The sequence below is a fragment of the Trachypithecus francoisi genome, unplaced genomic scaffold, assembly GCF_009764315.1.
Source record: "Trachypithecus francoisi isolate TF-2019V2 unplaced genomic scaffold, Tfra_2.0 Lachesis_group6, whole genome shotgun sequence".
Lineage (NCBI taxonomy): Eukaryota > Metazoa > Chordata > Mammalia > Primates > Cercopithecidae > Trachypithecus > Trachypithecus francoisi.
The window spans coordinates 100,389,797-100,416,199 of record NW_022681471.1 but is presented as its reverse complement, the minus strand read 5'-3'; the positions used below and the strand labels follow the sequence as shown (position 1 = coordinate 100,416,199).

The window sequence follows — 26,403 nt, the reverse complement described above, 5'->3', positions numbered from 1 at the left end:
TATGATACTAAATGCTGGCCAGGGGAGTGTAATCAGAAACGATATACCTCTAGGTCATGCCTTTAACAGAATAGGGAGGATCCCTTTCCCTTGACCCCTTCTCCTTTCCCAGAAGCTGGGATGAGAACGTAGGAATGAACCATCCTGGATGAAGAGCTAAACTCTCAACATGGTGGAGCAACAAAAGACAGGGAGTCCAGACCCCTACTTTAATGTAGCCCCCATAACAATACCACAAAAGCCACCAATCAACCCAGACTTTTACATTAGACAGGAATATGTTCCCATCTTAAGTCATTATTATAATGTGTCTCTGTCACCAGCAGCCAAACCTATTTCCCCAAAGATACAATAAGAACTCAGGAAACATTAACTTGTATTCTTGCTTCCACTTGCAGAGATGTTGCTGTCAGGTTTTGCTTCAGCCTCTGATGTAATGCCTACAAGCTAAGTACTTCTCTAGAACTAGTGTTTCATATTCCGTTAAGAGAGCAAGGCCATAGTAACTGACAAAGTCCATTGTCAACAATGAGACAAAAATCACTAAAACAATATATGCGGGCAGAATAATGTCACAGCAGCCTGATTCTGATGCCTGCACAGCTCCTTGCACTCCCATCTTTTGTGAGATTCAGAGACAATGCCATCAACACTGTACTATTCATATTTGCCTGGGGAAAATCTGGGGCTGACCAGACCTTCCTTCTGTACTCTGAATATGAAAAAATTACACTTTCATTTTGACTGTAGCTTCCACATGCAGCACCTATCATTAAAACCTAAATTTCACAGCACTTAGCCACATAATAACAGGCACTTTACATGTTGATATGGTTTGGCTATGTCCCCACCCAAATCTCATCTTGAATTGTAGCTCCCATAATTCCCAGGTGTTGTGGGACAGACCCGGTAGGAGATCATCATTTGGTGGGTCTTTCCTGTGCCATTCTCGTGATAGTGAGATCTCATGAAATCCGATGGTTTTACAAAGGGGAATTTCTCTGCACAATTTCTCTTCTGTTCTCTGCCACCATGTGACATGTGCCTTTCACCTTCCACCAGGATTGTGAGGCCTCCCCAGAAAAGTGGAACTGTGAGTCCATTAAACCTCTTTCATTTGTAAATTGCCCAGTCTTAGGTATGTCTTTATCAGCTGCATGAAAACAGACTAATACAGTAAAGTGGTACCAGTAGAATGGGACACTGCTGAAAAGATACCCAAAAATGTGGAAGCAATTTTGGAAATGGGAAACAAGGAGAGGTGGAACAGTTTGGAGGGCTCAGAAGAAGACAGGAAAATGTGGGAAAGTTTGGAACTCCTTAGAGACCTGTTGAATGACTTTGACTAAAATGATGATAATGATATGAACAATGAAATCCAAGCTGAGGTGGCCTCAGATGGAGATGAGGAACTTGTTGGGAGCTGGAGCAAAGGTGACTCTTGTTATGTTTTAGCAAAGAGACTGGTGGCATTTTCCCCCTGCCCTAGAGATGTGTGGAATTTTGAACTTGAGAGAGATGATTTACAGTATCTGGGGGAAGAAATTTCTAAGCAGCAAAGCATTCAAGAGGTGACTTGGGTGCTGTTAAAAGCATTCAGTTTTAAAAGGGAAACAAAGCATAAAAGCCTGATGATGTGATAGAAAAGAAAATCCCATTTTCTGAGGAGAAATTCATGCCGGCTGCATAAATCTGCGTAAGTAACAAGGAGTCAAATGTAATCACCAAGACAATGGAGGAAATGTCTCCAAGGCATGTCAGAGACCTTTGTGACAACCCCTCTCATCACAGACCCGAAGAAAAAATGGTTTCATGGGCAGGGCCCAGGGTCTCCATGCTGTGTGCAACCTAGGGACTTGGTGCTCTGTATCTCAGCTGCTCCAGCTGTGGCTGAAAGGGGGCAATGTAGCACTCAGACCATGGTTTCAGAGGGTGCAAGCCCCAAGCCTTGGCAACTTCTATGTGGTATTGAGCCTGCAAGTGCACAGAAGTCAGGAATTGGGGTTTGGGAATCTTTGCATAGATTTCAGAGGATGTATTGAAATGCCTGGATGCCTAGGCAAAAGTTTGCTGGAAGGGCAGGGCCCACATGGAGAACCTCGACTAGGGCAGTGTGAAAGGGAAATGTGGGGTTGGAGCCCCACACAGAGCCCCTACTGGGGCACCACCTAGTGAAGCTGTGAGAAGAGGGTCATTGTCCTCCATATCCCAGAACAGGAGATACACTGACAGCTTGCGCTGTGTGCCTAGGAACACAGACACTCAACACCAGCCCGTGAAAGCAGCCAGGAGGGAGGCTATACCCTGCAAAACACAAGGGCGGAGCTGCCCAAGACCATGGGAACCCACCTCTTCATCAGTGTGACCTGGATGTAAGACATGGAGTCAAAGGAGATCATTTTGGAGCTTTAAGATTTGACTGCCCGCTGGATTTCAGACTTGCATGGGGCCTGTCGCCCCTTCATTTTGGCCAATCTCTCCCATTTGGAATGGCTGTGTTTACCCAATGCCTGTACCCCATTGTATCTAGGAAGTAACTAACTTGCTTTTGATTTTACAGGCTCATAGGTGGGAGGGACTTGCCTTGTCTCAGATGAGACTTTGGACTGCGGACTTTTGAGTTAAGGCCGAAATGAGTTAAGACTTTGGGAGACTGTTGGGAAGGCATGATTGGTTTTGAAATGTGAGGACATGAGATTTGGGAGGGGCCAGAGGCTGAATGATATGGTTTGGCTGTGTCCCCACCCAAATTTCATCTTGAATTGTAGTTCCCATAATTCCCATGTGTTGTGGGAGGGACCTGGTGGGAAATAATTGAATCATTTGGGTAGGTCTTTCCCATGCTATTCTCATGATACTGAAAAAGTCTCATGAGATCTGATGCTTTTATAAAGGGGATTTTCCCTGCACAAGTTCTCTTCTCCTGTCTGCCACCATGTGAGACGTGCCTCTCATCTTCTGCCTTGATTGTGAGGCCTCCCCAGCCATGTGGAACTGTGAGTCCATTAAACCTCTTTCTTTTGTAATTGCCCAGTCTTGGATATGTCTTTATCAGCAGCATGAAAATGAATTAATACACATGTCATACCATTGCTTTGACAACAACCCATGAAAAATACGTTATGATTCCCTTTTTATAGATAAGAAAGTGGAATCTCCGAGAGGTAACTTGTGGGTCACAGGGCTACTAAATAAGGCGGTCAGGATTCAGACCCTGAATTTTATATTCCAAAATCTGCACTCTTCGCACACATCAGTATCCTCTCACTGGCTATCAATATATTAAAATATTTTTGCTCAGAAAGGACCCCATATTTATTAATGACTGCTGTTTCTTTCCTAGCTGTGCAAAGCTATGCTGAGCACACTCAAGGTTAAGCCTCAGTAAACATAGAGGGTTTCTTCTGCCTGCCCGGCTTCTTTCAACATATGGCATCTGCCCAAATTGGATCTTATCACAAAGTTTCTCATGACAAATATTCCCCAACAGAGCCATTCTTCAACGAGCATGACTCTATCTTAATACATTTTGTATAACTTTTGATTAGTTTTCAAATCAAAGGCTATTAAAAAGAATCAAGACTCTCTGAGAACTGGGAAAAAGTTTTGCCTGGATAAAAAGCTGCTTAAGAGAAAGTAACATGGAGGAGGAGTAAAAGAACACTTGTTCAGATAAAGAAGTCTTGTGAATTGTGCCAATTTCATGTTTACAAATAGTCTCAACAAATAGTCTCAAGGAAAGAGGGCATTGTGAAATCTTCATATCTGCAGAAGACACTTCCTGGTATTAAAAAGCTTGGCTCATAGGAATACACCGGAAAATCTCACAAAACCATGTCAACTGACAGGCAATTGACCAAAAAAAACCCCAAAAAACCCAAATTCCAAAAAAACTGGAAAAAAAAAAAAAAGGAGCAATAATGCTGAAAAGCAACAGTTTTAGGGAAAATAATAAAGCCATAGAAATACAAGGAAGAACTTAACCAATCCCTTTATAACCCAAGAGAATCAATGACTTATTACAGATTTTCCAGAAACATTAAATGTGCTCATATATGCAAGGGACAATGACTCAAGTATTCATTCTGAATTCTTTTTAAAAAGGATGATGGAGACAAAACAGCAAACGTTATCTGTCCCTGTAAAGTCATGCTGATGGTGACCTCTGCCAAACTTTGTCTGACATCTCACCCTTGCTTAGATTCTTCTCCTTCCCTGTATTGCTTTCCCTACTAGTAGTTTATTAAATAATTATTAATTATAGTTAATAAATAATTCAATTAATTATATAATCAATTAATTATAAATTAACATATTAATAATATAATTATATAGATATAATCAATTAATGAAAATATAATTAATTAATAGTTAATATTAATATTAAACTACTCTTTAATAAATCACTTGCACACAAATCATGAGCTCAAGGTCTACCTCTGGGGAATCCAGCCTAAGACAGGGATCTTATAAATTATATGACAAAAACAGCTCGTTACAACTCTAAAGGAGTTAGGAATCACTGCAATTTGATACCTTGCTGTTTATTCACTATAGTCTTAAAATCATAGCAGAAATTTATCTCATATGTAATTAGCAAACCAATCTCCCACATGGAACTATCTTAATATAATTATTACCTCAATTTCCTGGCCCATCAAGGAACAAGAATGTGTTTTGCTAATCTGAAACCTAAAGAATACCTTGCTTAAGTATTAAAAACATCAGAAAGTCTTGTTATCAATATGATAAATTACTCAGAAAAAAACGGAGATGGAGATAGAATCAGTACAGCAAGAAGTAGGAAAGCTGCAGTTCTTTAAAAAACAACCAAGAGACAATGCTGGGCTTCTTCTTCTCTTTTTTTTTTTTTTTTTTTGAGATGGAGTCTCGCTGTGCCGCCAGGCTGGAGTGCAGTGGTGCAATCTCCGCTCACTGCAACCTCCGCCTCCCGGGTTCACGCCATTCTCCTGCTCAGCCTCCCGAGTAGCTGGGACTACAGGCGCCCGCCACCACGCCCGGCTGATTTTTTTGTATTTTTAGTAGAGCTGGGGTTTCACCGTATTGACCAGGATGCTCTCCATGTCCTGACCTCGTGATCCGCCCACCTCGGCCTCCCAAAGTGCTGGGATTACAGGCGTGAGCCACTGCGCCCGGCCACAAATGCTGGGCTTCTTAAAATATTTGGTATCACAATGCAATGATAGAATTGACTTGATGGAAGAAAACTAGGCATTCATACAAAAAACTGATACTTTAAAGAGAACATGTTGCTCATGAAAAACTCTTTAAAACCAATTCTGCTGTTGAATATGGACACATACTAGAGGGTTTCCATTTTCGTTTTTGTAGCTATATAACTGAAGTTTATTTCTAGAATGACTCTAAATTGAATTTGTGCAAACTAAATTATTTTAAATGTGGTGGAGAAGGGGTTATATGTTCATCAAAGGCAGTTATCAGTACTTAATTTTTCCCATTTTACCTTTTTAGGTGATACTTATGGAGATTCACGTTTTCATAGATAAAGGTTATTGCAAAACATATTTCAAGCAGTTTTCCTGGTTGTCAGTATCAGTACATGATACAAGAAATGTTGTCATCATTTCTTTGAAATTTGTTGAATATGCATATAAATGTTTCCTTTACGTGTTGTCCTTTCCTTATATGCTTCACCGAAAGCCATCACTGGCAATTAATTACAAACTTTCAGATTCTACGAAAGGAAGGTGAGATTTCTGATAAGCAATAAACAATCTGATTCACAAGATGCATGGTCTTAATTGAATCGATTTTCTCAGATTGCCAGTTTTTAAAATTAAGGAAATATTAATCAAGATATGAATCACAATATAAGAGGATTTATGAATGAGAATGTTCATGGAAATAAGAATAAATAGTTAAGAAACACCTGGCACATTCATGTTATATGGAAAATCTTATGTTATGAAATCTTACCCAGCTAATAAAAATGTTTACAAATAATTTTTAATGACATGAAAAATGTTCATGAAATAATGTAAATCAAAAATAAGTAAAATTTACATAGGTAGTATGTATATGTAAATTTCATGCAATTTCCAACTATATGAAAATATACACACACATAAAAGTGACAGGAAGGAATTCAACACAAATGGAGACTACCTCTGGAAGTGGAATTCTATGTGAGACTTTAATGTTCATATTATATGGTTATCTAATTTTCTATAACAAGTCCATTGATTCTATAATGAAAATATGTATCAGAAGATATCAAATGTTTGAGTGGATGGATGTTTATGATATTTTATACAGTATGTATATGTAAATTTCATGCAATTTCCAACTATATGAAAATTGCATATATATATGTATAATATATGTGTGTGTGTGTGTGTGACAGGAAGGAAAGTCAACACAAATGGAGACTATTCACCTCTGGAAAGTGGAATTCTGTGTGAGACTTTAATGTTCATATTATATGGTTATCTAATTTTCTATAATAGGCCCATTGATCCTATAATGAAAATATGTATCAGAAGATATTAAATGTTTAAGCAGATTGAGGTTTATGATATTTTAAAAGTTGCACACATTGATGCCCTTTGTAGATCCTAGTACAATACTGAGATTAAAAACTTTAAAAAATTGTTTGCTGTGTAAGAATTTTATTAATTTAATTATTTGCATTAAATATTTGCATTGTGCTTAATTACTCTGCAATAAAAGAATAATTATAAAAATTATGAAATGCATGTTAGCCTAATCTCATTATAAATTTAAATTGGTTAAACCATAACTCCTATTAACATAGGAACATTCTTATAGGACTACTGTTGATATAAAATTGTCACCTGCCTGAAATCTGAAACGTTAGTGGTGACATTTTTATTAGTGAAGTTTTCACTTATATCATTTTCTTAGGAATAAAATACCTATTTCTCCAAGGATATAGTTGATATCAGATATTCCCTTATGAACTGACTTACCTTTGAGGGGATGGGTCTTCTTTAATTCCCCTTCCAGCCGCAACATTCAGCCATGTTCTCGGTTACATGGGCTTTATTGTTCTGTTTCTGCAATTTGCATTGAAAGGGAAGGGTAGTTTCTTGGGATGTGAGTGCCAATTAACCCCTGCTGTCTAGAGGCATGACCTCTATACCAATTCTGGCTAGAGACAATACACCAGGAAAGGAAAGGAAAGGGTAGTAAAATGGGAATATGGGGAAGAGTAAAAAATATACAGAGGATCCTTGAACAACATGGGTTTGAACTGTCCAGGTTCATCTATATGTGATTTTGAGGTCTTCCTGGTAGAACCAAGGGAGATTACACCATCTAAATCCCGGTGCAGTTAACAGCCTGGCCTATAGTCCTGGGACATGTATCTTCTTCTCTGCCTTAAATCTGATACAAGAGGTCAATGAGTATTTGAAAATAAAGCTAAAATAAATGTCTATAATGAAACTTGAAAATAAATAAATAAATAAAAATAAAAAATAGACAAAGTTGGATCTCGTAACCTTGAGTTCTGCCTTTGCAACCAAAGATTGAAAACACAGTATTTGTGGAATATGAAACCCGCATTTACAGTGGGCCAACTCTCCCTATACACAGATTCCATGAGGCCAACTGTAGCCTTGAGTATGTGTGGCTTTTGGTATACACCAGGGCCCTGAAACCATTCCCCAGCCTCAACTGAGTCTCTCTTTATATAGACTCTCTCCAAGTATAGATATATATGTAGAGAGAAAACCTATCTCTCTCTATATTTCTATATATAGTCTAGGTATTGAAATAACATATATCTTATAATAATATGAATATAATATAGACACATTGATAATTTGAAATAATATAGATCTCTATATAGAGACATATATAGATACAGATAATAGATATAGTCTCAGGTAACAATCTTACTTATGACTATGGTGACCTGTTATTTCAAACCCCAAGAAAATGGTCTGGAATAGCTAGACGAGAATAATTCGAATGTTTCTAGCATAAGGAAAAGATAAACACTTAAGGTGATAGATATCACAATGACACTGATTTGATCTTTACAAATTAATGAAATTATAACATGTACCCTGAAAATATGTACATCTACTAAGTATCAATAAAATAAAATGTAAAAAAAAATTTAAAATGGTCTGGCAAATGTATTTATTTGGACAATCCAATGTTTAAACATGTCTCTGAATATCAGGTATTTGTGGCCCTGTGCCTATGGTGAGCCTTACAAGTAAAACTTCTTGGAGAAAAAAGCTATAGAATCAAAATTTAAGTTAATTTCCCTAAATGTAATTATATATTGAAATTGGTAAGGTCTTTGCTAGGAAAATGTCCAAGGTTTAAGGCAGATCTGGATATTTTTGTTCATTTCTCTGTGACTCATTAAGCATTTGAGTTCCATTAGGGAGCCAATATGTTCATGCTGGGAGTTTCTGTTAATCCATTAAGAAGCTTTGTGGCAATTCTATTAGGATTAAACCAAAGTGTTTACCAAACTAGAAGTCCAGTCCAGCAGTTCTCCTGGTGTTTTATGGGAACGATGAGTCTTTAGGCTTTTGAGAAGGTCAAACTAATTTGTTCTTAGTGGTAGAGTGATAAGATTTGGAAAAACAAACAAATGATCAAACATTTGTAGTGTATTAAAAGGGTATTATTGCTTGGCGCTTAGACTCCCTGACTTCCAGGCTGAATGTATAATTCTTGAAATCACTTCAAAGTCCATTTGAACCAAATATTTAACTTATCTGCAGGATTCCAAATAAGCAATTTGAATGCACGTTCCCCTCCTGTTTCTTTTTCCTTCTCTTCTCCTAGCACTGAAATGACAAAATCAGTCATATTAAGAGAAAACTATAAGGTGAATGGCAGTTACTAGGCTGGGGTCTGTGGTCTCTTAAAGATACTAAGTTCTGGCTTATTTACTGGCCCATTTCAGCTGAGCCAGCTTTACAGAAGAAATCATAATACATTTGCACTCTGGTTTTCAGTCAGCATAAGGAGTAGAATAATTTAAGGAATTCTCATCAGGTTTCAGTGTGCAAGAGCAATGGTTCAATAAAAGTCATAGTAACTTGGATAATGCCACACGACTTAGAGGTCAACACTGTCAGTAAATACCAGGCTAAGGAATTATTTCTGTTTTATTCCATTTCTCTGATAGCTATTAGTAAGGTTGTGGGTAGACTTTCAATAGGGTCCAAATAGGTGCAGTCCTAGCATAAGCATCACAACGAAGAGGAAAGGGTAGCAGTATGGAATGAGAGAACCTCAGCTCTGTTGTTTCCCAGCTGGAAAAAATTTTAATCCCTCTACAGTTCAGGTACCATATCTGTAGTACATTATAGCACTACTCACTTCAGAGATGACGTGGGGATTAAGTGAGGAAATATTTGTGAATTGGATAATACATTATCTGGTGTGAGACAGGCATTGCATAGTTTACTATTTATTTTTTGGGGGGGCCCCCTGCAAGGTCAGATAAATTTTTCAGAGGTTAAAAGTGGCCTAAGAGTTGAGTGCAGGCTCTGGAGTCGGGCTGCAGGCTGGAAATCACAGTTCTGCCACTTATTAGCTGTGCAAACACAGACACGTTATTTAACTTTGAACTTTGGGTTCCTCATCTGTAAATGGGATACTAATAGTTCCTACCTCATTGGTAAAATGAATGTATATCCTGTCCTTTACAAAGTTGTAGAATCTTCTATTTCTTGGTATTTTCTATACCTCCGAATTTACTTTGCTGTTATTCTACTAGAGGCAACAAAACACATTTAAATTGTTTCAGGACATGAGCACTACAGATTGCGTGGGGCATAATCTGAAGGTGGTGAGACCCTGTGAAATCATTTAACCTCCCAGACAAGTGCCCATGCTCCATCTCTGACAGCCATCTCTATCCCAACTCTATATAATTCTTGGACTACAGATATTCTGTTTCTTCCTGAGATGGCTATCAGGGCTTTCGGGTATAATGTAGCTATTTCCAAGGCTAGAACCTACCAAGGTATTGTCTTAAATGCCAAAGATCAGTAAACTATGGCCCCTGGATCAAATCCAGCCCCCTGCTTATTTTGGTAAATTAAGTTTTACTGGAACAAAACCACTCCCCTCTCTTTAAAAAAAACATATTGTCTATTGCTGTTTTTATACTGCAATGGCAAAGTAGTCGTAACGGAGAGCATATATCCCATAGAGCCTAAAATATTTACTATCTGGTCATTTACAGAAAACATTTGCTAACCCCTAGTCTATATCATGGATAAAGCCCAATCCACAATTGCTAACTCCTTACGTTGCATCTCTGCTCATCTCCATTATTCCAACAATAAAAATAACACTTGAACCATAGAAGGAGCTCAACAAACTGATTATTCTGACTTTTGAGGATCGTAGGGTGCTTTTGGCTATATATAACAGAAAATCCAATTCAAATTGCTATAAGTAATAAGAAAACATATTTTATTGCTTAAGTAACAATCTCAGAGGTGTGGCAGGTTCTAGTATATCAGTATACTAACAATAATTTTTTGCCATTCTTTTGGCTCAGCTTTGTTGACATGCTAGTTTTTGTCCTTAATGGCAACTGGGATAATATGTTTCATTGAATACATCCAGTGGGAAAGAGGACCTTTGATAAAATCTGGACCATATGTCTGAGTGGGTCATGTTTGGTCTCATGTCCACCTCCAGACCGATGATATTTTCCAGAGGAATACCAGTAGTGGTATGGTTAATTATTTAAAAATTCACTGCTATCCACACACCTACAGTGAATTCATTTTTGACAAAGGTGCCAAGAACATACACTGGGGAAAAGTCAGTCTCTTCAATAAATAGTGCTGGGAAAACTGGATATCCATATGCAGAAGAACAAAACTAGACCCCTATCTCTCACCATATAAAAAATCAAATCAGAGTGGATTAAATACTTAAATCTAAGACCTCAAACTATGAAACTACTACAAGAAAACATTGCAGAAAATTTCTAGGACATTGGTCTGGGCAAATATTTCTTGAGAAATGCCCCACAAGCACAGGCAACCAACACAAACATGAACAAGTAGTATCTCATATCAAATTAAAAAGCTTCTGCACGGCAAAGGATACAGTCAACAAAGTGAAGTGATAACTCAAAGAATAAGAGAAAATATCTACAAACTACCCTTCAGACAAGAGATTAATAACCAGAAGATACAAGGAGCTTGAACAACTCTATAGGAAAAAAAATCTAATAATCTGATCAAAAAATGGGCAAAATAATTAAATAGACATTTCTCAAGAGAAGACATACAAATGGTAAACAGACATATGAAAAGGTGCTCAACAACATTGATCATCAGATAAATGCATGAAAAAACTACAAGGAGATATCATTTCACCCGAGTTAAAAAGGCTTTTCTCCAAGACAGGCAATAAAAAATGCTGGCGAGGATGTAGAGGAAAAGGAACTCTCATACACTGTTGGTGAAAATGTAAATTGGTGCAAACACTATAGAGAACAGTTTGGAGGTTCCACAAGAACCTACAAATTGATCTACCATATGATCCATCAATCCCACTCCTAGGTATATACCCAAAAGAAAGGAAGCCAGTATATTGAAGAGATATCTGCACTCCTATGCTTGTTGCAGCACTGTTCACAATAGCCAAGATTTGGAAGCAGCCATCAACAGATGAATGGATGAAGAAAGCGTGGTACATATACACGGTGGAGTACTATTCAGCCATAAAAAAGAAGGTAATCCAGTCATTTGCAACAACATGGATGGAACTGGAGATCACTATGTTAAGTGAAATAAGCCCAGTACAGAAAGACAAACTCGCATGTTCTCACTTATTTGTGGGATTTAAAAATCAAATCAATTGAACTCCTGGACATAGATAGTAGAAGGATGGTTATCAGAGGCTGGAAAGGGTAGTGTGGGGCTGGGGTGAGGGGAAGGTGGGGGGATGGTTAATGGGTTAAAAAAATAGAAAGTATGAATAAGACCTACTATTTGATAGCACAGTATGGTGACTATAGTCAATAATAATATATTTCAAAGAAAAGAATTTATTTGGATTATTTGTAACTCATGGGATAGACACTTGAGGAGATGGATATCCCATTCTCCATGATGTGCTTGTTTCACATTGCATGCCTGTATCAAAACATCTCATGTACCCCATAAATATATACACCTACTATGTACCCACAAATATTAAAAAAAAATTTTTTTTTTGAGACAGAGTCTCGCTCTGTCGCCCAGGTTGAAGTGCCGTGGCATGATCTCGGCTCACTGCAACATCCACCTCCCAGGTTCAAGCAATTTTCCTGCTTCAGCCTCCCAGTAGGCCCTACAGGCTCATGCCACCGCGCCAGGCTAATTTTTTGTATTTTTAGTAGAGACGGGGTTTTACCGTATTAGCCAGGATGGTCTCGATCTCCTGACTTTGTGATCTGCCCTCCTCGGTCTCCCAAAGTGCTGGGATTACAGGCATGAGCCACCACGCCTGACCTAAAACATTTTTTAAAAAATAATAAAAAAAAATTGAGAAAAAAATTTTTAAAATTCACTGCTAGAGCTGAATAAAACTTAGATTTGGATAGAAAGGAAGAAATGAGAAATGTATGCTGTAGGGCAACCAATAGAGTTTACCACTGAGGCAAGCCCAAGATTAGGTGCCAAAGAAAATATGTGCAGATATGTTTTCATGCATGGTGGTCAAATGGAAATGATGTACCCTGAGTGAGAATAAAGCTCACAATATGCTGCTGAAATGAATATTCACTAATAAGTTGAGGATTTTAAATACAAGTCAATACCACAAAGTAGATATTTAACAGTATTTGTTTTTAGGTATGGGAGATCAAGTAGAGTAAGAATTTGTTAATGAGATTTTTTTGGAGTAGATATTATGACCCATGTACATGTTAGTCTGAGTTCTTTCGAAGTAAGTGAAAAGCAATCTAAAGTACAAAATCAAAATAATCAACAACGATTTCCATTTTGTGCTTCCAACCTGTCAGTATTTTTATCCATTTGCGATAATTGTTGATAACTCAATTTTATTTGCAACATTTCTGCTTTTTCTTCATTGCAGTAAAACTGTCAATAAATTTGAGTGACTTGTTCTCCATAGAGAACGTTAAAAATACTCTTACCCTCTAATAGTGAAAACCTGTGTCTAGCTATCTCCTACAACTCCTTCCTGCTTAGTCTGAAGGAGAAGAATGTATATAAATATATTTGAGCCTCTTGAATGAACTTAAAATGCAATAGTAGTCGGCAGATGCCTATTCCCCAGCTGATGATTTATGCCTGGAGGTAATTATCAGGCTTGCCATGTGCCTTCTGGGTATGGAGCACCTTTACGAGTCCCCAAAGACCAGTCCCACCTTAATCAATGTCACACTTTAGTGAGTATGTGGACTGTGAAACACATTTGGGTGTCAGGCCTAAAATATTGATTCGGTGCAGTTTTTACACTTTTTCCCTCTTCTACTTTTTTATCTCAAAGGACAACCTATTCAAACAAATAAACAGACAAACAAACAATAAATCCACTGCCTCCCAAACTCCACTTTATAACTTTTCAGATAGGTTTATTCTTTGTAATCTTTTTCAGTCTAAAAAAAATTTGGGGCCGGGCGCGGTGGCTCAAGCCTGTAATCCCAGCACTTTGGGAGGCCGAGACGGGTGGATCACGAGGTCAGGAGATCGAGACCATCCTGGCCTACACGGTGAAACCCCGTCTCTACTAAAAAATACAAAAAAAAACTAGCCGGGCGAGATGGCGGGCGCCTGTAGTCCCAGCTACTCGGGAGGCTGAGGCAGGAGAATGGCGTAAACCCGGGAGGCGGAGCTTGCAGTGAGCCGAGATCCGGCCACTGCACTCCAGCCTGGGCGACAGAGCCAGACTCCGTCTCAAAAAAAAAAAAAAAAAAAAAAAAAAATTTGGTTTCCATTTCCTTCTGAAACTGATTAGTACAGTCTGAAGGTGGCTTTGGGGGTCATGGTAAACAGCCAAAACATAGTTGACCTATATTTGCCAATGTGAAAAGTCCTTTTCACATTTCAAAGGCAAGCACAAATGTTCACCTTTTCTGTGAAACCATTGTTTCAATTTCTATCTTACTCATAATTAATTACTTCTTCCTTTAGACTCCCCCCAAAATATCAATTTGTACCTCTATAGCATGATGAAAACTATTGTAATAGCTAGCACCAAAGCTTACTGTTGTAATAAAATCTGTTACCCACCTAAATTTCTTGTGTTGATGGTTTTGGAGGATATCAAGGAAAAAGGACTAAGTTCTCTGGCCTGGCAAAGAAAAGAGTAAGGAATGGCCGTAAGAGGTGAGATTCAAGGAGAGAGGAGAGTTCAACAGAAGCAGGGATACAGAGCCGGGATGAGCTATACAATTCACAAAAGTGTGGGAACGGGGGCTATAGCCAGGTTTATATAAATTCCTGAGACAGTTAAGTATTTGTGTCAACTTAACTGGATGACTAGGAGCCCAGATGTTTTGTTAAACATTATTTCTGGATGTTTCTGTGAGGGTGTTTCTGTATTAGATTAATATTTGAATCAGTAGACTGAGTAAAGCAGGTTGCCCTCCCCAATACGGATGGGCCTCGTCTAATCTGCTGAAGGTCTGAATAGAGTAAAAAGTTGAGCTGAGTGAGAATGAATTTTCTCTCTCTGTCTTCAGGTTGGGACATCAGTTTTCCCTTGCTACTGACTGCCAGACATGGATTGGAACTTATTGCATCAGCTCTCCCAGTTATCAGGCCTTTGGACTCAGACTCAAATTATACCATCAGCTCTCCTAGGTCTGAACTTCTCAGCCTCCGTAATCATATAAGCCAATTCCTTATAATAAACAATTTTAACTGTCTATCTATCTATCTATCTATCTATCTATCTATCTATCTCTACCTATCTATCTATCATCTATCTATTAAAAATGCTTGCAGAATTTAATTGCCATGCAAACCTACTGGGCTAGAGTTAAGGTACCCTGACCTGATTTAGGTTGTACTTAAATTCATAATAAAAGGAGGGCTATTCTGAGGAGATAAAAGGAGAAAAGCCAACAGGAAGTTATACTATCTGACCAAGATGCTTAATCTTGGGTTTCTTTCTTTAGCTTGGACTTTTTCTTTTTTTTTTTTTTTTTTTTTTTTTTTGAGGCGGAGTCTCGCTCTGTCTCCCGGACTGGAGTGCAGTGGCCGGATCTCAGCTCACTGCAAGCTCCGCCTCCCGGTTTACGCCATTCTCCTGCCTCAGCCTCCCGAGTAGCTGGGACTACAGGCGCCCGCCACCTCGCCCAGCTAGTTTTTGTATTTTTAGTAGAGACGGGGTTTCACCGTGTTAGCCAGGATGGTCTCGATCTCCTGACCTCGTGATCCACCCGTCTCGGCCTCCCAAAGTGCTGGGATTACAGGCTTGAGCCACCGCGCCCGGCCTTAGCTTGGACTGTTTTCTTTACCAGTATATAAATCACAATGACTGTGATAAAAATTGTTGGGAAGATCATAGCTTGTAAATCAAATGAACCAAAATCCTTTACTTTAATGCTCACCTTGCAGACTTATTATATTTCCCTGAAACGAACTTTATTAAGTAGCAATAGCTTTGGTAATACAAACTTCATAGTGTCTCAGACTGGGTTTTCCAGAAGCGAATTCTGCTATGTAGATTTGTGTGCAAGTGGCTTATGGAGGAGAAATCTGTAAGGGAGTAAGGGAGGCAGGAGAAGGTAGGGAGAGGGGCTAGGCAAGGATATGATTTTTAGGTGAAGTCCAGCCTCAGCATCATCCCACAGGAAGCTCTGGAGCTTAAGTTGCATTGCAGAGTCTGTCCTGCCTTGAGGCAAAGGATTTCTGTACCTGTCAACCATTGGCTTTGGGCTACCCAGTTTACACTCAAGTTTACCTGGCACTTGTATCTCTTTAATCCTATGGGAAACTCCAGTTACCTGAAGGTAATTTTGAACTTCAAGTCCTTAGAAGTAAAGCGCATGAAAACTAGGAGGTGAGAGGGACTCCAGGGGATCTGAGTAGAGCACTGATAGTGTCCACTGCAACTAGCAAATCAAGGGCACCACAAACCAACTATAGGGCTAATGATTATAACCAACAGGTTTTGAGTGCTTACTGTATGCTGGCATTGCTCTAAACTGTTTATAATATTAGCTTATTTAATCCTTAGAACAATCTTATGAGGTCATTAATATTATTTCGATTGTCAAATGGGGAAACTAGATTTATCCATGGAAGCATCTTGTCTAAAATGACACAAATATTTCATGCCGAAAGTAAGATTTGAACTGTGGCTGTGTGATTCAACAGCATACACCTCAACATCATGCCACCCACTTTGGAATGACTTTTCAATACACCAAGCTGTTAAGAGTGGTGGAGCCTGAGTCATATTACAGGAACTCAGAACAAAATGAGACAACTCATCTGATGCAGTTAATGCAGATCGAACAGGGAGACAAGACATAGCTTTAGAAAATCTGTTTTCTGTAAAAGCATCTCTTGGATTTATAAACAGCCTTTCTTATGCTATTCTCAAAAAAGTTTGAAGAGCCAGGAAACCAATGACTTTATTCTTGATACTCTGTTGTATATTGCACAATTTAACCGAATTTACTTATAGGAAATAAGGAAAGAAAACTAGGGAAGAAAAATGGAATGAGAAAAAGGAAGATAGAGTATAATAATAATAATAATCGTTATTATTATTATTTTTTGAGATGGAGTCTGGCTCTGTCACCCGGCTGGAGTGCAATGGCACGATCTTGGCTCACTGCAACCTCCATCTCCTGGGTTCAAGCGATTCTCCTGCCTCAGTCTCCTGAGTAGCTGGGATTACAGGTGCACACTACTGCACCTGGCTAATTTTTGTATTTTTAGTAGAGACGGGGTTTCACCATGTTGGCCAGGCTGGTCTCAAACTCCTGACCTCTGGTGGTCCACCCTCCTCAGCCTCACAAAGCCCTGAGATTACAGATGTAAACCACCATGCCCGGCCAAAAATTATTAATACAAGTTATTGATAATGACAGAAACAAATATTCTGAACAAAGTCCTATTCATTGTACTTTATTGTTTCTGGGTATCTGATTATTAAATTGAACTTCATTGTTTCTGGGCATCTGGTTATTAAATTGTTTATTCCTATAGAAATAATTTTTTTTGGAGACAGAGTCTCACTCTGTCACCAGGCTGGAGTGCAGTGGCGTGATCTTGGCTCACTGCAATTTCCACCTCCTGGATTCAAGTGATTCTCCTGCCTCAGCCTCCCGAGTAGCTGGGACTACAGGTGTGTGTCACCATGCCCTGCTAATTTTTGTATTTTTGGTAGAGACGGGGTTTCACCATGTTGGCTAGGATGGTCTCGATCTTCCGACCTCGTGATCTGCCCACCTTGGCCTCCCAAAGTGCTGGGATTACAGGTGTGAGCCACCACTCCCAGCCAGAAATGATTTTTAATTCCCCTTAGAATGTCATCAATTCCTAGTTAATATGTCACCCTATAAACAACAATTCTTTTTGGCAGTGCATTACACAAATTAGTTACTTTTCATGACTACTAATGTCAGAAATATTATTCATGATTTCTTTAAAATCATTAACTACATTTTGTTGCCAACTGAATTCTACGCATAGAAAAAGTGCAATAATTTTCATCAAAACTTTTGTTTCTTCAAGATTAGTTGAATATCTTGGAAAAGTGGAAATGAAGCTTCTGGGCTCTTAACTGTGAAATAAACATAAATCAAGAATATTTAAATGTATTTCCATTTCTAAAGATCCTAGTGGCTTTAGGCACATTAAAGATTTTTTCAACATGTGAAGATAATCATATGACAAGTTTTCTCCTCAGGTAAAATAAACACAAGCTTCTGATTGCAACTTGGGGAGCCATACAAGACACAAAACCTACACATTGTATAGTTGGCAGTGACTGAGGAGGGAACTCTATTTCTACTCCTTTTTTTCTGGGGTGAGGTGTAATGACCAAATATATTTTAAAACAAAGACAGTACAGGCAGCAGCCAATCACAGTGGATCTTGCACATGATCAGAACAATGATGTGACCAATTAGAGCAGACGATGCAACCAATCAGAATTGATGCTGGCTGAAATATTAGGTGAAGTCATACCCAGCAAACCAGCTAAATATGAGCTCTGCCTACAGTGGATATGAAACTCAGCTGTGCCCATATTATTCAACTTTCTTCACAAGAAACTTGTTTTTAAAAATTCAGTGGTTTCTGGGGTATGATGGGAACTTTTTACTCTCCAGGTCCCTTTCTTCTCCCAGCTGTGATGGAGGCAAATCCCCAGTAAGACTGATCTGACAAAGGCATTACAAATAAATAATAGCTAACATTTATTGAACACTTAGGTGACAGGCACTACATATGTACAAACTTCCTTAATCTTTACAACAACCCTATGAGGTGGGTACTATTATTATCTTTGTTTTACCGATGAGGAAACCAAGGCATAGGGAAGTTGAGTAGCTTGCTCAAAGTCACACAACTAATACTTGCCAGGGCTGGTACTCAAACTTGGGTAGTCCTTCCTTTTAACTAAAAATTATGACTTTATTAGCAAATTAAGTTGTTCACATCAACACCATTTTATTAGCTAAATTCCATTTTCATGTCTGGCTAAATGGTGAAACGCCAAAGTTTTCTGATATTTGGGCTACTGCTGAGAACTCATGAAGTTCCTAACTGATGTCTGTCTCCAGTGTGGTTGCACTTGGCCCATTTCTGATCCAAATTGCTTCAAACAAACAGAAAGCAGTCAAGGAGGACTGAAAAAATAAAAAGAATACTACCTTATTCTCTTGTCCTCCACTTTTTTCAAATATTCATCTCTCTTTAGGACGCCCAGGATCATTTCCTTCTCATGATCTAATAAAAATGACAGATTGATGAACTCTGAGTTCTTAGACATGGTATTTCAGCAGCAGCTCTCTGAGTAGCAGTGGTTGAATCTTCAAGAAGGTAAATTGATATCTACAACTAAGGTTCCCCCAACCACTTAGAATCACTCAGTTGTTTGGTGTAAAGTGTGTTTTTTACAAGGTCTCTGCAGAATTGCTGATGGTAGTTAAGTATTCTTTCAGGCTATATGTAGAACAGCCTCCACTGGGATTACACTCCAAGAAAGTCATTATAGTTTTAACTGTAAAATGTCTCCAAAGCCTTTGCTGTGGTGTACAGTCAGGCAGCAGCTGAATTTAACTAACGATGCTGAACTTCAATTCTTCAGAACAGGAATCAGATCCACTGCGACAGAATGCAGAAAACACTAAGAAGGTGGAGAAAAAAAAGAGGAGAGAAAAGTTTAATTAGGCTATTTTTCCCATAGCACTTGTAAAACTGCCTAATTTTGAAATTTTGTTGTATCTAACTCAAAAAACTATTTTTTAAAACAGTAAACATGCATTTATTAAATCCTTATTTAGTGTTTTTTTAACCAGGAAATGTTATTTGTATTTAGTTGATTCCTGGTTCTCTATGCAAATTCAGTTTTCTCCATTATAATTAGCTTCCTCCGCCAGCTGCATCGCATCGCCACTCTTGCAGCTGACTGATGGGTGAATTGGGTCACACTTTGGGACACTAAGTGCACAATCTGGACTGCCTATAACAGGTCAGGGCCTTTAAGTGGCTCCCTCCTTTCTTCCTTCCTTTTCAAAACTAGGCCCACAGCATAGAAAGCCCTGCTGTTGAAACAAATATGAACCTCTGCTACATGCATCAACCTAAATAGATCTCACAAACACAGCTGAATAAAAAAATTAAGTTACAGGCTGGGTGTGGTGGATCACGTCTGCAATCCCAACACTTTGGAAGGCCAAGGTGGGAGGATCTCTTGAGGCCAGGAGTTTGAGATCTGCCTGGGCAACATAGTGAGACCCATGTCTCTACAAAATATTAAAAATTAGCTGGACATGGTGGCAGACACCTGTAGTTCCAGGTACTTGCAAGGCTAAGGCAGGAGGATCACTTGAGCCCAGGACTGTAGTGAGCTTGAGATTGCGCCATTGTGCTATAGCCTGGGCAAAAGAGTGAGACCCTGTCTCTTAAAAACAAAAAAATTACGTTATGGAAGAATTCATGAAAAAATGATAGCATACACACACACACACACACACGCACACACGAAGTGTATAACTTGCAAATATATACATATATATAAAATTTAGAAACACATACATTCATAGTATAAATATAGGCAAATAAGGAAATTCAAGATCATGATTACCTCTGGGGGACACAGGTATTCAATTACAGAGGAGAACACAGGAGCTTCAATGCATTGGGTAATGTTTTACTCCCAAAATGAGTGCTTATATCTCCTGATGTACATGGTTGTTTGTGAATTATTCTAGGTACATATTATGTATTGGAAAATAGATGTTTTATAACTACCCCTTTGTCAACATAAGAAATTCACCAGGCCCTGACTCTCATCCTAACTCTTGAGCACATTCTTTCCTGGGTTTGTTACCTGGATTCTCTCTCTAAAGCTGCTTAAGAATGATGACTTCTTGTGTAATCTACCTGATTTTTGTGATTGGGTATCATCCCATGATACTGTCCCTTAGCTTCCCCCCAGAGCTATGAACTACAGTCTACCTGCAAGTTACACTTGGTTTGCTTGCCTCTAGTAAGGCTTCCAGGAATAACTAGATACATACTCAAAGGGTACTTTGGGGCTTCCCAGTAACCATAAGGTCAGGCTGACCCCCAAATCTCAGGAGATCTGAAAGGAGAGGATTTTGTCTAGATCCTCCTCAACTTCCACAAACCCCCATGTGTTTGTTCTATACAGTGTACACCAAACCAGAACTTTGCTGAAATGACTCAGAACTGAACTGCTTCCTACAGACCTAGAGCCAACCCCCTCTTAAGAAGCTGCTCAGGTCAGTGCGTATTCTTTGAATTTGCTCTAGGTCTTCCCTCCATCTTGAAAGCTCTAGAGGCAACAGGGCCCAGAGTGCTCCAAGGTTGAAAAGAACAGGAAATAATTAGGTTAGGACCAACCGGGCTTTTCAGAAAGGTTAATTGTTTGTTTTTTTGCATCACTGTCAACTGCAGTCTCCGCAGAGAAAGAACACAGTTGTTTTCTTTTCACCCCTTGTGTATCTCATCTGGTTTTGTGATGAAATGGAAAAAAAAAAAGAAAACTCAGTGAATGCCTATGTTATCATTACAGCCAGCATTCATTGAAGACATATTTTGTGTTTAAAATGTCAGACTTAGACTGTACTCTGTGAATATTTTATAGAATCGTATTCAGAAGTGATTCAAGGGGTTAGTAGCTATAAAAATGCTTGACCTGAAGCTTATAGGTATCCCTGCCTTGGGCTATAAATACAAATCTTCTCTCTAAAAATCCAAGAATCTGGCCTGTAAGGAGAATGAAGGGAGGGAAGTAACACCATGGGTAGCATATGAAGGTGACAGAGAAGATGAGAGATCAAGTTAAGAATATAAGAGAAATAAAATTGCCCTGTGAGAGTTGAATTAACAAAATTAGTCCTAAATGAATTTTTATTCTTCTGTACCTGGACCAACAGACTAATATTATCTGAACTGGTGTGTAAGTGGGTGGCTAAGGAGATCAGAAGTAGCCAAAACTCTATGAAGTTTTGATTAATCGGAAAAAGGAATTGTGAGGCTAGTCTTAAGCTGTAGTAAAATCTGTACTTTGTGCTATAAATTTGTCTTTCTGTGTTGTTCTATAATGGAGAAGGGTACCTTAGGATAGAACACAGGCTTAGGACTCCTGTAAGCACGCTGTTCAAGCCAGCCCAGCAAACTGGTCAGTTAAAACTTAGTTGCAGGTCCCTAAAAAAAGCAAAAACAGAAACAAAAAACTGGATAACGTTTCCTCTCATCTTGTTTTATTCCTTGGGGGCTTGACTTTTTAACTATGTAGCAGTACTTTCTCTTGGTCTCCACCTTCCAGAGAACAGAAACTTTGGAATTCATGTCATGGTTAGCACTAAAAATTATCTTGAGAAGTTAAAAGCCTTTGCAAGCTCAAAATTGGCTGCTCTAGGCTCCTTCTGGGAAAGGCAATGGAAACTGCCCAATGCTGTAGCTCAGCATCAGAGGCTTCACTATTTTACAATGGTGGCCCAGGTTCAATTCCAGGATTAGGGAATGAGTCTTTTCCAGTTTGATATCTGTGTGACCTTTGCCATTTGTAGATTCTCTTCCCTTCCATGATGAACAACTTCCGGCTTCACTTCTTGAATTTTTCCTTTCTTTGAGCACCTGGGAGGTTTCCTTTGGTAAAGCTCAGAAGACAGGAATATTGGCCATTTGGCCTGGCTAAGGTTCAGGAATACGAGATTTAAAAGGACTTTTTAAAAAGAGTGCTATGGTTAAAAGTTAGCTTATTTTTAAGTGGATATTCAAGCTCTAACAGCATGAGACTCCTTGGGAAAAACAGAGGAGGCACCACAGACTGGGTTTTGGGAAAAACCCGTTTTCCTCATGAAACCCCAGGAATTGGAAGTGAATAGATTCCTTTAAAAATCTAAGGTTCTATTCTGTTTTGCATTGCATTATCCAATGTTTTTTACTTTTGGGGGGTCAGAAATTGCTTAGTATTATGAGATAATTTTGGTGTGTAATAACTAGGTAGGAAATATAGTTTTGGGGAAGGCTAATGGCAGTTATTGGGGAATATGTGGCTTTTTGCATGTTTAGATGAGAGAAGCATGCTGTTGGCAACCTAGAAGGTTAAAAAAGAAAAGTCCCCACCCACCACTGAGAGATAAGACTCCCATGGAGGTGGCTGATTCCCTCTTTCTGGGATCCAGGATCTGGTATAAAAATGGGATCCTTAATTTTGTGTATCTGTTTTGCCTTCCAGCTGTGCCTGCAAGTTAAGCCCTAGAAACTGCATGCCTTAAAGAGAAACTTAGAAACTGGCAAATGAAAAGTCTTACAATTACTGAATCTTCTTCTGTATGTATATTTATGTGTTGTGTGTGTGTGTGTGTGTGTGATACGTTTAAAATCTTTAGTGAGTTTAAAAATAGGAGCTTAAATCAAATATTTTGTCAGAAAAGTAAAAAGTGTAATTCCTTTTAGTACATGTGACTTAAGTAATCTTTGGAAAATAAACAGAGTTTTGAAGATTATTGATAAAATAAAGACATTTGGTCTAAATTTTACAGGTCAGATATTAAGTTTACTAAATGCTTTAAGGTCATAAATTGCTTCTTTGACTTTTGAAAATTGTTCAATTTACCTACTTTAGAGCATTAGATTCTAGATAAGACCTGGGGACATGTGGTGTTAGCCATGCCCCCTACCTATGCTTAAAAAGTCACATCTCATCTGTTGTCCTAGGCTCCACACCTAGTACATAATTAAAATTGCTTACTAACCAGGTTTTCCACCAAAAGTAAAAATTGCTAAAAGCTAACATTGTAATATGTTATCCAGACAACTGAAGAAACAGTTTTACATGCAAAGTGTGTAAAGAAACTGAAATGCATTTTTGGTAAAATATTATAAGAAGTCATAGGAATATGGATTTTTTTTGCCTAAGAGTTTAAAGGATTGATTGAAATTAGACACTCAAACACTTGAAGGTTTGAGTGAGCTGTGAAAGGCTTGTGACAAATTAATCTCGTAAAAGAAATTCTGTGTGTGAACATATTGGCTAAAGTTAAAGGGGTATTATTCAGTTTTTCCATGAATTGAACATTGGGATATAAGCACAAAAGGTTTTTCTTAGAGCACTAATCTGCTTTTTAACATAAATTTGTAAAGGGTTATAAAAGGTATAAGAATCTTACCTTATGGTCAAACATTAAAGTTGGGTAGCTATATCTATAAAGTTTTATTAAGGATAGGGTTTAACATTAATAGTACACTAATATAAAAATGACATTTGGCTTATTTGGTATAAAAATCATACAGGAAACATTGTCAATATTGCCACCGAGGTAATCAAATTTCTTTGTCAATCATGTTTTTTGACTGTGGCTGCCCTGAGAAATTTTTGTCATCCACCAACAGTTGTCTTATTTTAATCCTATTTAAAAGGTGGTTTATAGTCAGCTAAAGGACTCTGACAGGTGTTCTTGAATGCAGGTTTCTGATAACGTTGGGGATTATGACATTAGAATAAATAAAAAAACTTTCAGTACTCTCATGAAAAGCTGAAATGTTAATAAATATCAGGCAGGACAGGAGTTAACTACATGGATTGAACTAATAGAAGACCAAAGTGATCTTTTTGACTTTTTGCTTAAAACATTGCTGATCCTTTGTTTTGTTTTTCAGAGTCAGGACAACTTTTCTTTTGAGCTATTTACAGCTTTTAACAGTCGAGTAAAGTATACTCTTGTGAACAAAATTTGGGGCATATTTGTTTCTCTCTACCTGACTTCTCCAGAATTGGAACCTATTTGTGAGTATTTTTAACTTATGGCAATATAGTTATTTGTATAAGCACAATAAGAATCTGTTTTCTTTTGCAACCGGACACAATTGGAGAAACTGGTTATTTTACCAAGGCTTTGACTGGAGTGGTGCATTTTCCTTTAAGGATTCAAACTTGACTTGTAGAGCTAATAAAATCCCCTTAGGAAAACTGGCCTTATACCTTCTCTACACATTCCCCGTACAGGGTTTCTGACTTGTGGTAAGTAAAGAATGTCACTTTCTAATAGGTCCAGGAGCTGCAAGTTATCTTGGGACCTCAAGAGGAGAAGAATTGGCTGGGCACAGTGGCTCACACATGTAATCCCAGCATTTTGGGAGGCTGAGGTGGGCAGATCACGAGGTCAGGAGTTCAAGATCAGCCTGGTGAACATAGTGAAACCCCTATCTCTACTAAAAATACAAAAAATTAGCAAGGCATGGTGGCAGGCACCTGTAGTTCCAGATACTCAGGAAGGTGAGGCAGGAGAATCTCTTGAACCCAGGAGGCGGAGGTTGCAGTGAGCCAAGATCATGCCATTGCGCTCCAGCCTGGGCAACAAAGTGAAACTCCATCTCAAAAAAAAAAGAAGAATTTATTCATAGGTATTTGAGGATATAAACCCATGGCTGGGCTTGGCTTTTAAAAAAAGGTATTATTTGAGATTTCTCATGGAACAGAGTTCCATCAAAGCCAATTTAAAAAGCCTATGTGAAAAATAATTATTCTGGCTACACTTTATACAAACAATCAGGATAAGTGTAAGACTAAGGATTATTTTGCAATCAAATCGGTCTTACCATGATTTGTCTTTAATACAAATGGAAAACTGGAGAGAGAAAAATTATGTTTCCAGAAGTATGGTACTCCTGTGATTAAACTCTAGTTCTCATCAGTTGTTTTTTTTGTTGTTGTTGTTGTTGTCGTTTTTTTCCTGCAATTTAGACTGACCTTGCGTATTCCTGTGAACCAATTCATGATGTCTGACTGCATCTCAAAAGAAACAAAATGGATGTGTAATGTAAAAACACGGTTCAGTATTCTAATTCTGGGCACATATTGAAATTGGCTAGTGACTCCATATCAGCCTGTTTCCAACGGTTGCCCAGTTCATGGAAAGCCTTCTAATTTAGTTTACTTGGGATAATTTTGCTTATCTTGCTTTACTGTTGTGGAATATATTTCTGTTGTACTCTTTGTGTAATAATGCAAAATAAGTTTACTGAAAATTTTCTTAAATTGAATACTTACTAATCTTCCAGATATCACATTTTGTCAGAACTCAAGAGTTATGAATGGCCCTCACCGTACTGACACTTTCTGACTGAGCTCCTCTCTTCCTTGAATACAAGAGACCCTAATAGTTAGGCAGGAGTATCATCACCCCTGTTCAGCATGAAGAAGTTACAGAAGATGGATCTTCATTCTTCTGCAACCCTTAGGATGAAGGATTCTCTTGTAAAAGGGAAGGGGAAAATGTAAGAGGTGTTTGAATGAGAGCAATGCCATCTTAATAGGAGCTGGGTAAAGTGAGGCTGAAACCTACTGGGCTGCATTCCCAGATGGTTAAGTATTCTAAGTCACAGGATGAGACGGGAGGTCAGCACAAGATACAGGTCATAAAGACCTTGTTGATAAAACTGTTTGCAGTAAGCTGCAAAACCAAGATGGTGACAAGAGTGACCTCTGGTCATCCTCACTGCTACACTCCCACCAGTGCCATGACAGTTTACAGATGCCATGGCAACATCAGGAAGTTACCCTGTATGGTCTAAAAAGGGGAGGCATGAATAATCCACCCCTTGTTTAGCATATAATCCAGAAATAAGCATTAAAATGGGCAACCAACAGCCCTTGGGGCTGCTCAGCCTGTGGAGTAGCCATTCTTTTATTCCTTTACTTTCTTAATAAACTTGCTTTCACTGTACTCTA

At 38.5% G+C, this 26,403-nt stretch overlaps 1 protein-coding gene across 1 annotated transcript in view; it reads right to left on the bottom strand.

The window, feature by feature from the left end:
- The window catches only part of SYTL5 (synaptotagmin like 5), a 125,948-nt gene that overhangs the window by 80,214 nt on the left and 19,331 nt on the right, over positions 1-26,403 (bottom strand). The window contains exon 2 of the mRNA XM_033202097.1: positions 18,848-19,323. Within this exon, the coding sequence (XP_033057988.1) occupies positions 18,848-18,966 (119 nt within the window). The 5' untranslated portion in view covers positions 18,967-19,323. The remainder of the gene's footprint in view (positions 1-18,847; positions 19,324-26,403) is intronic.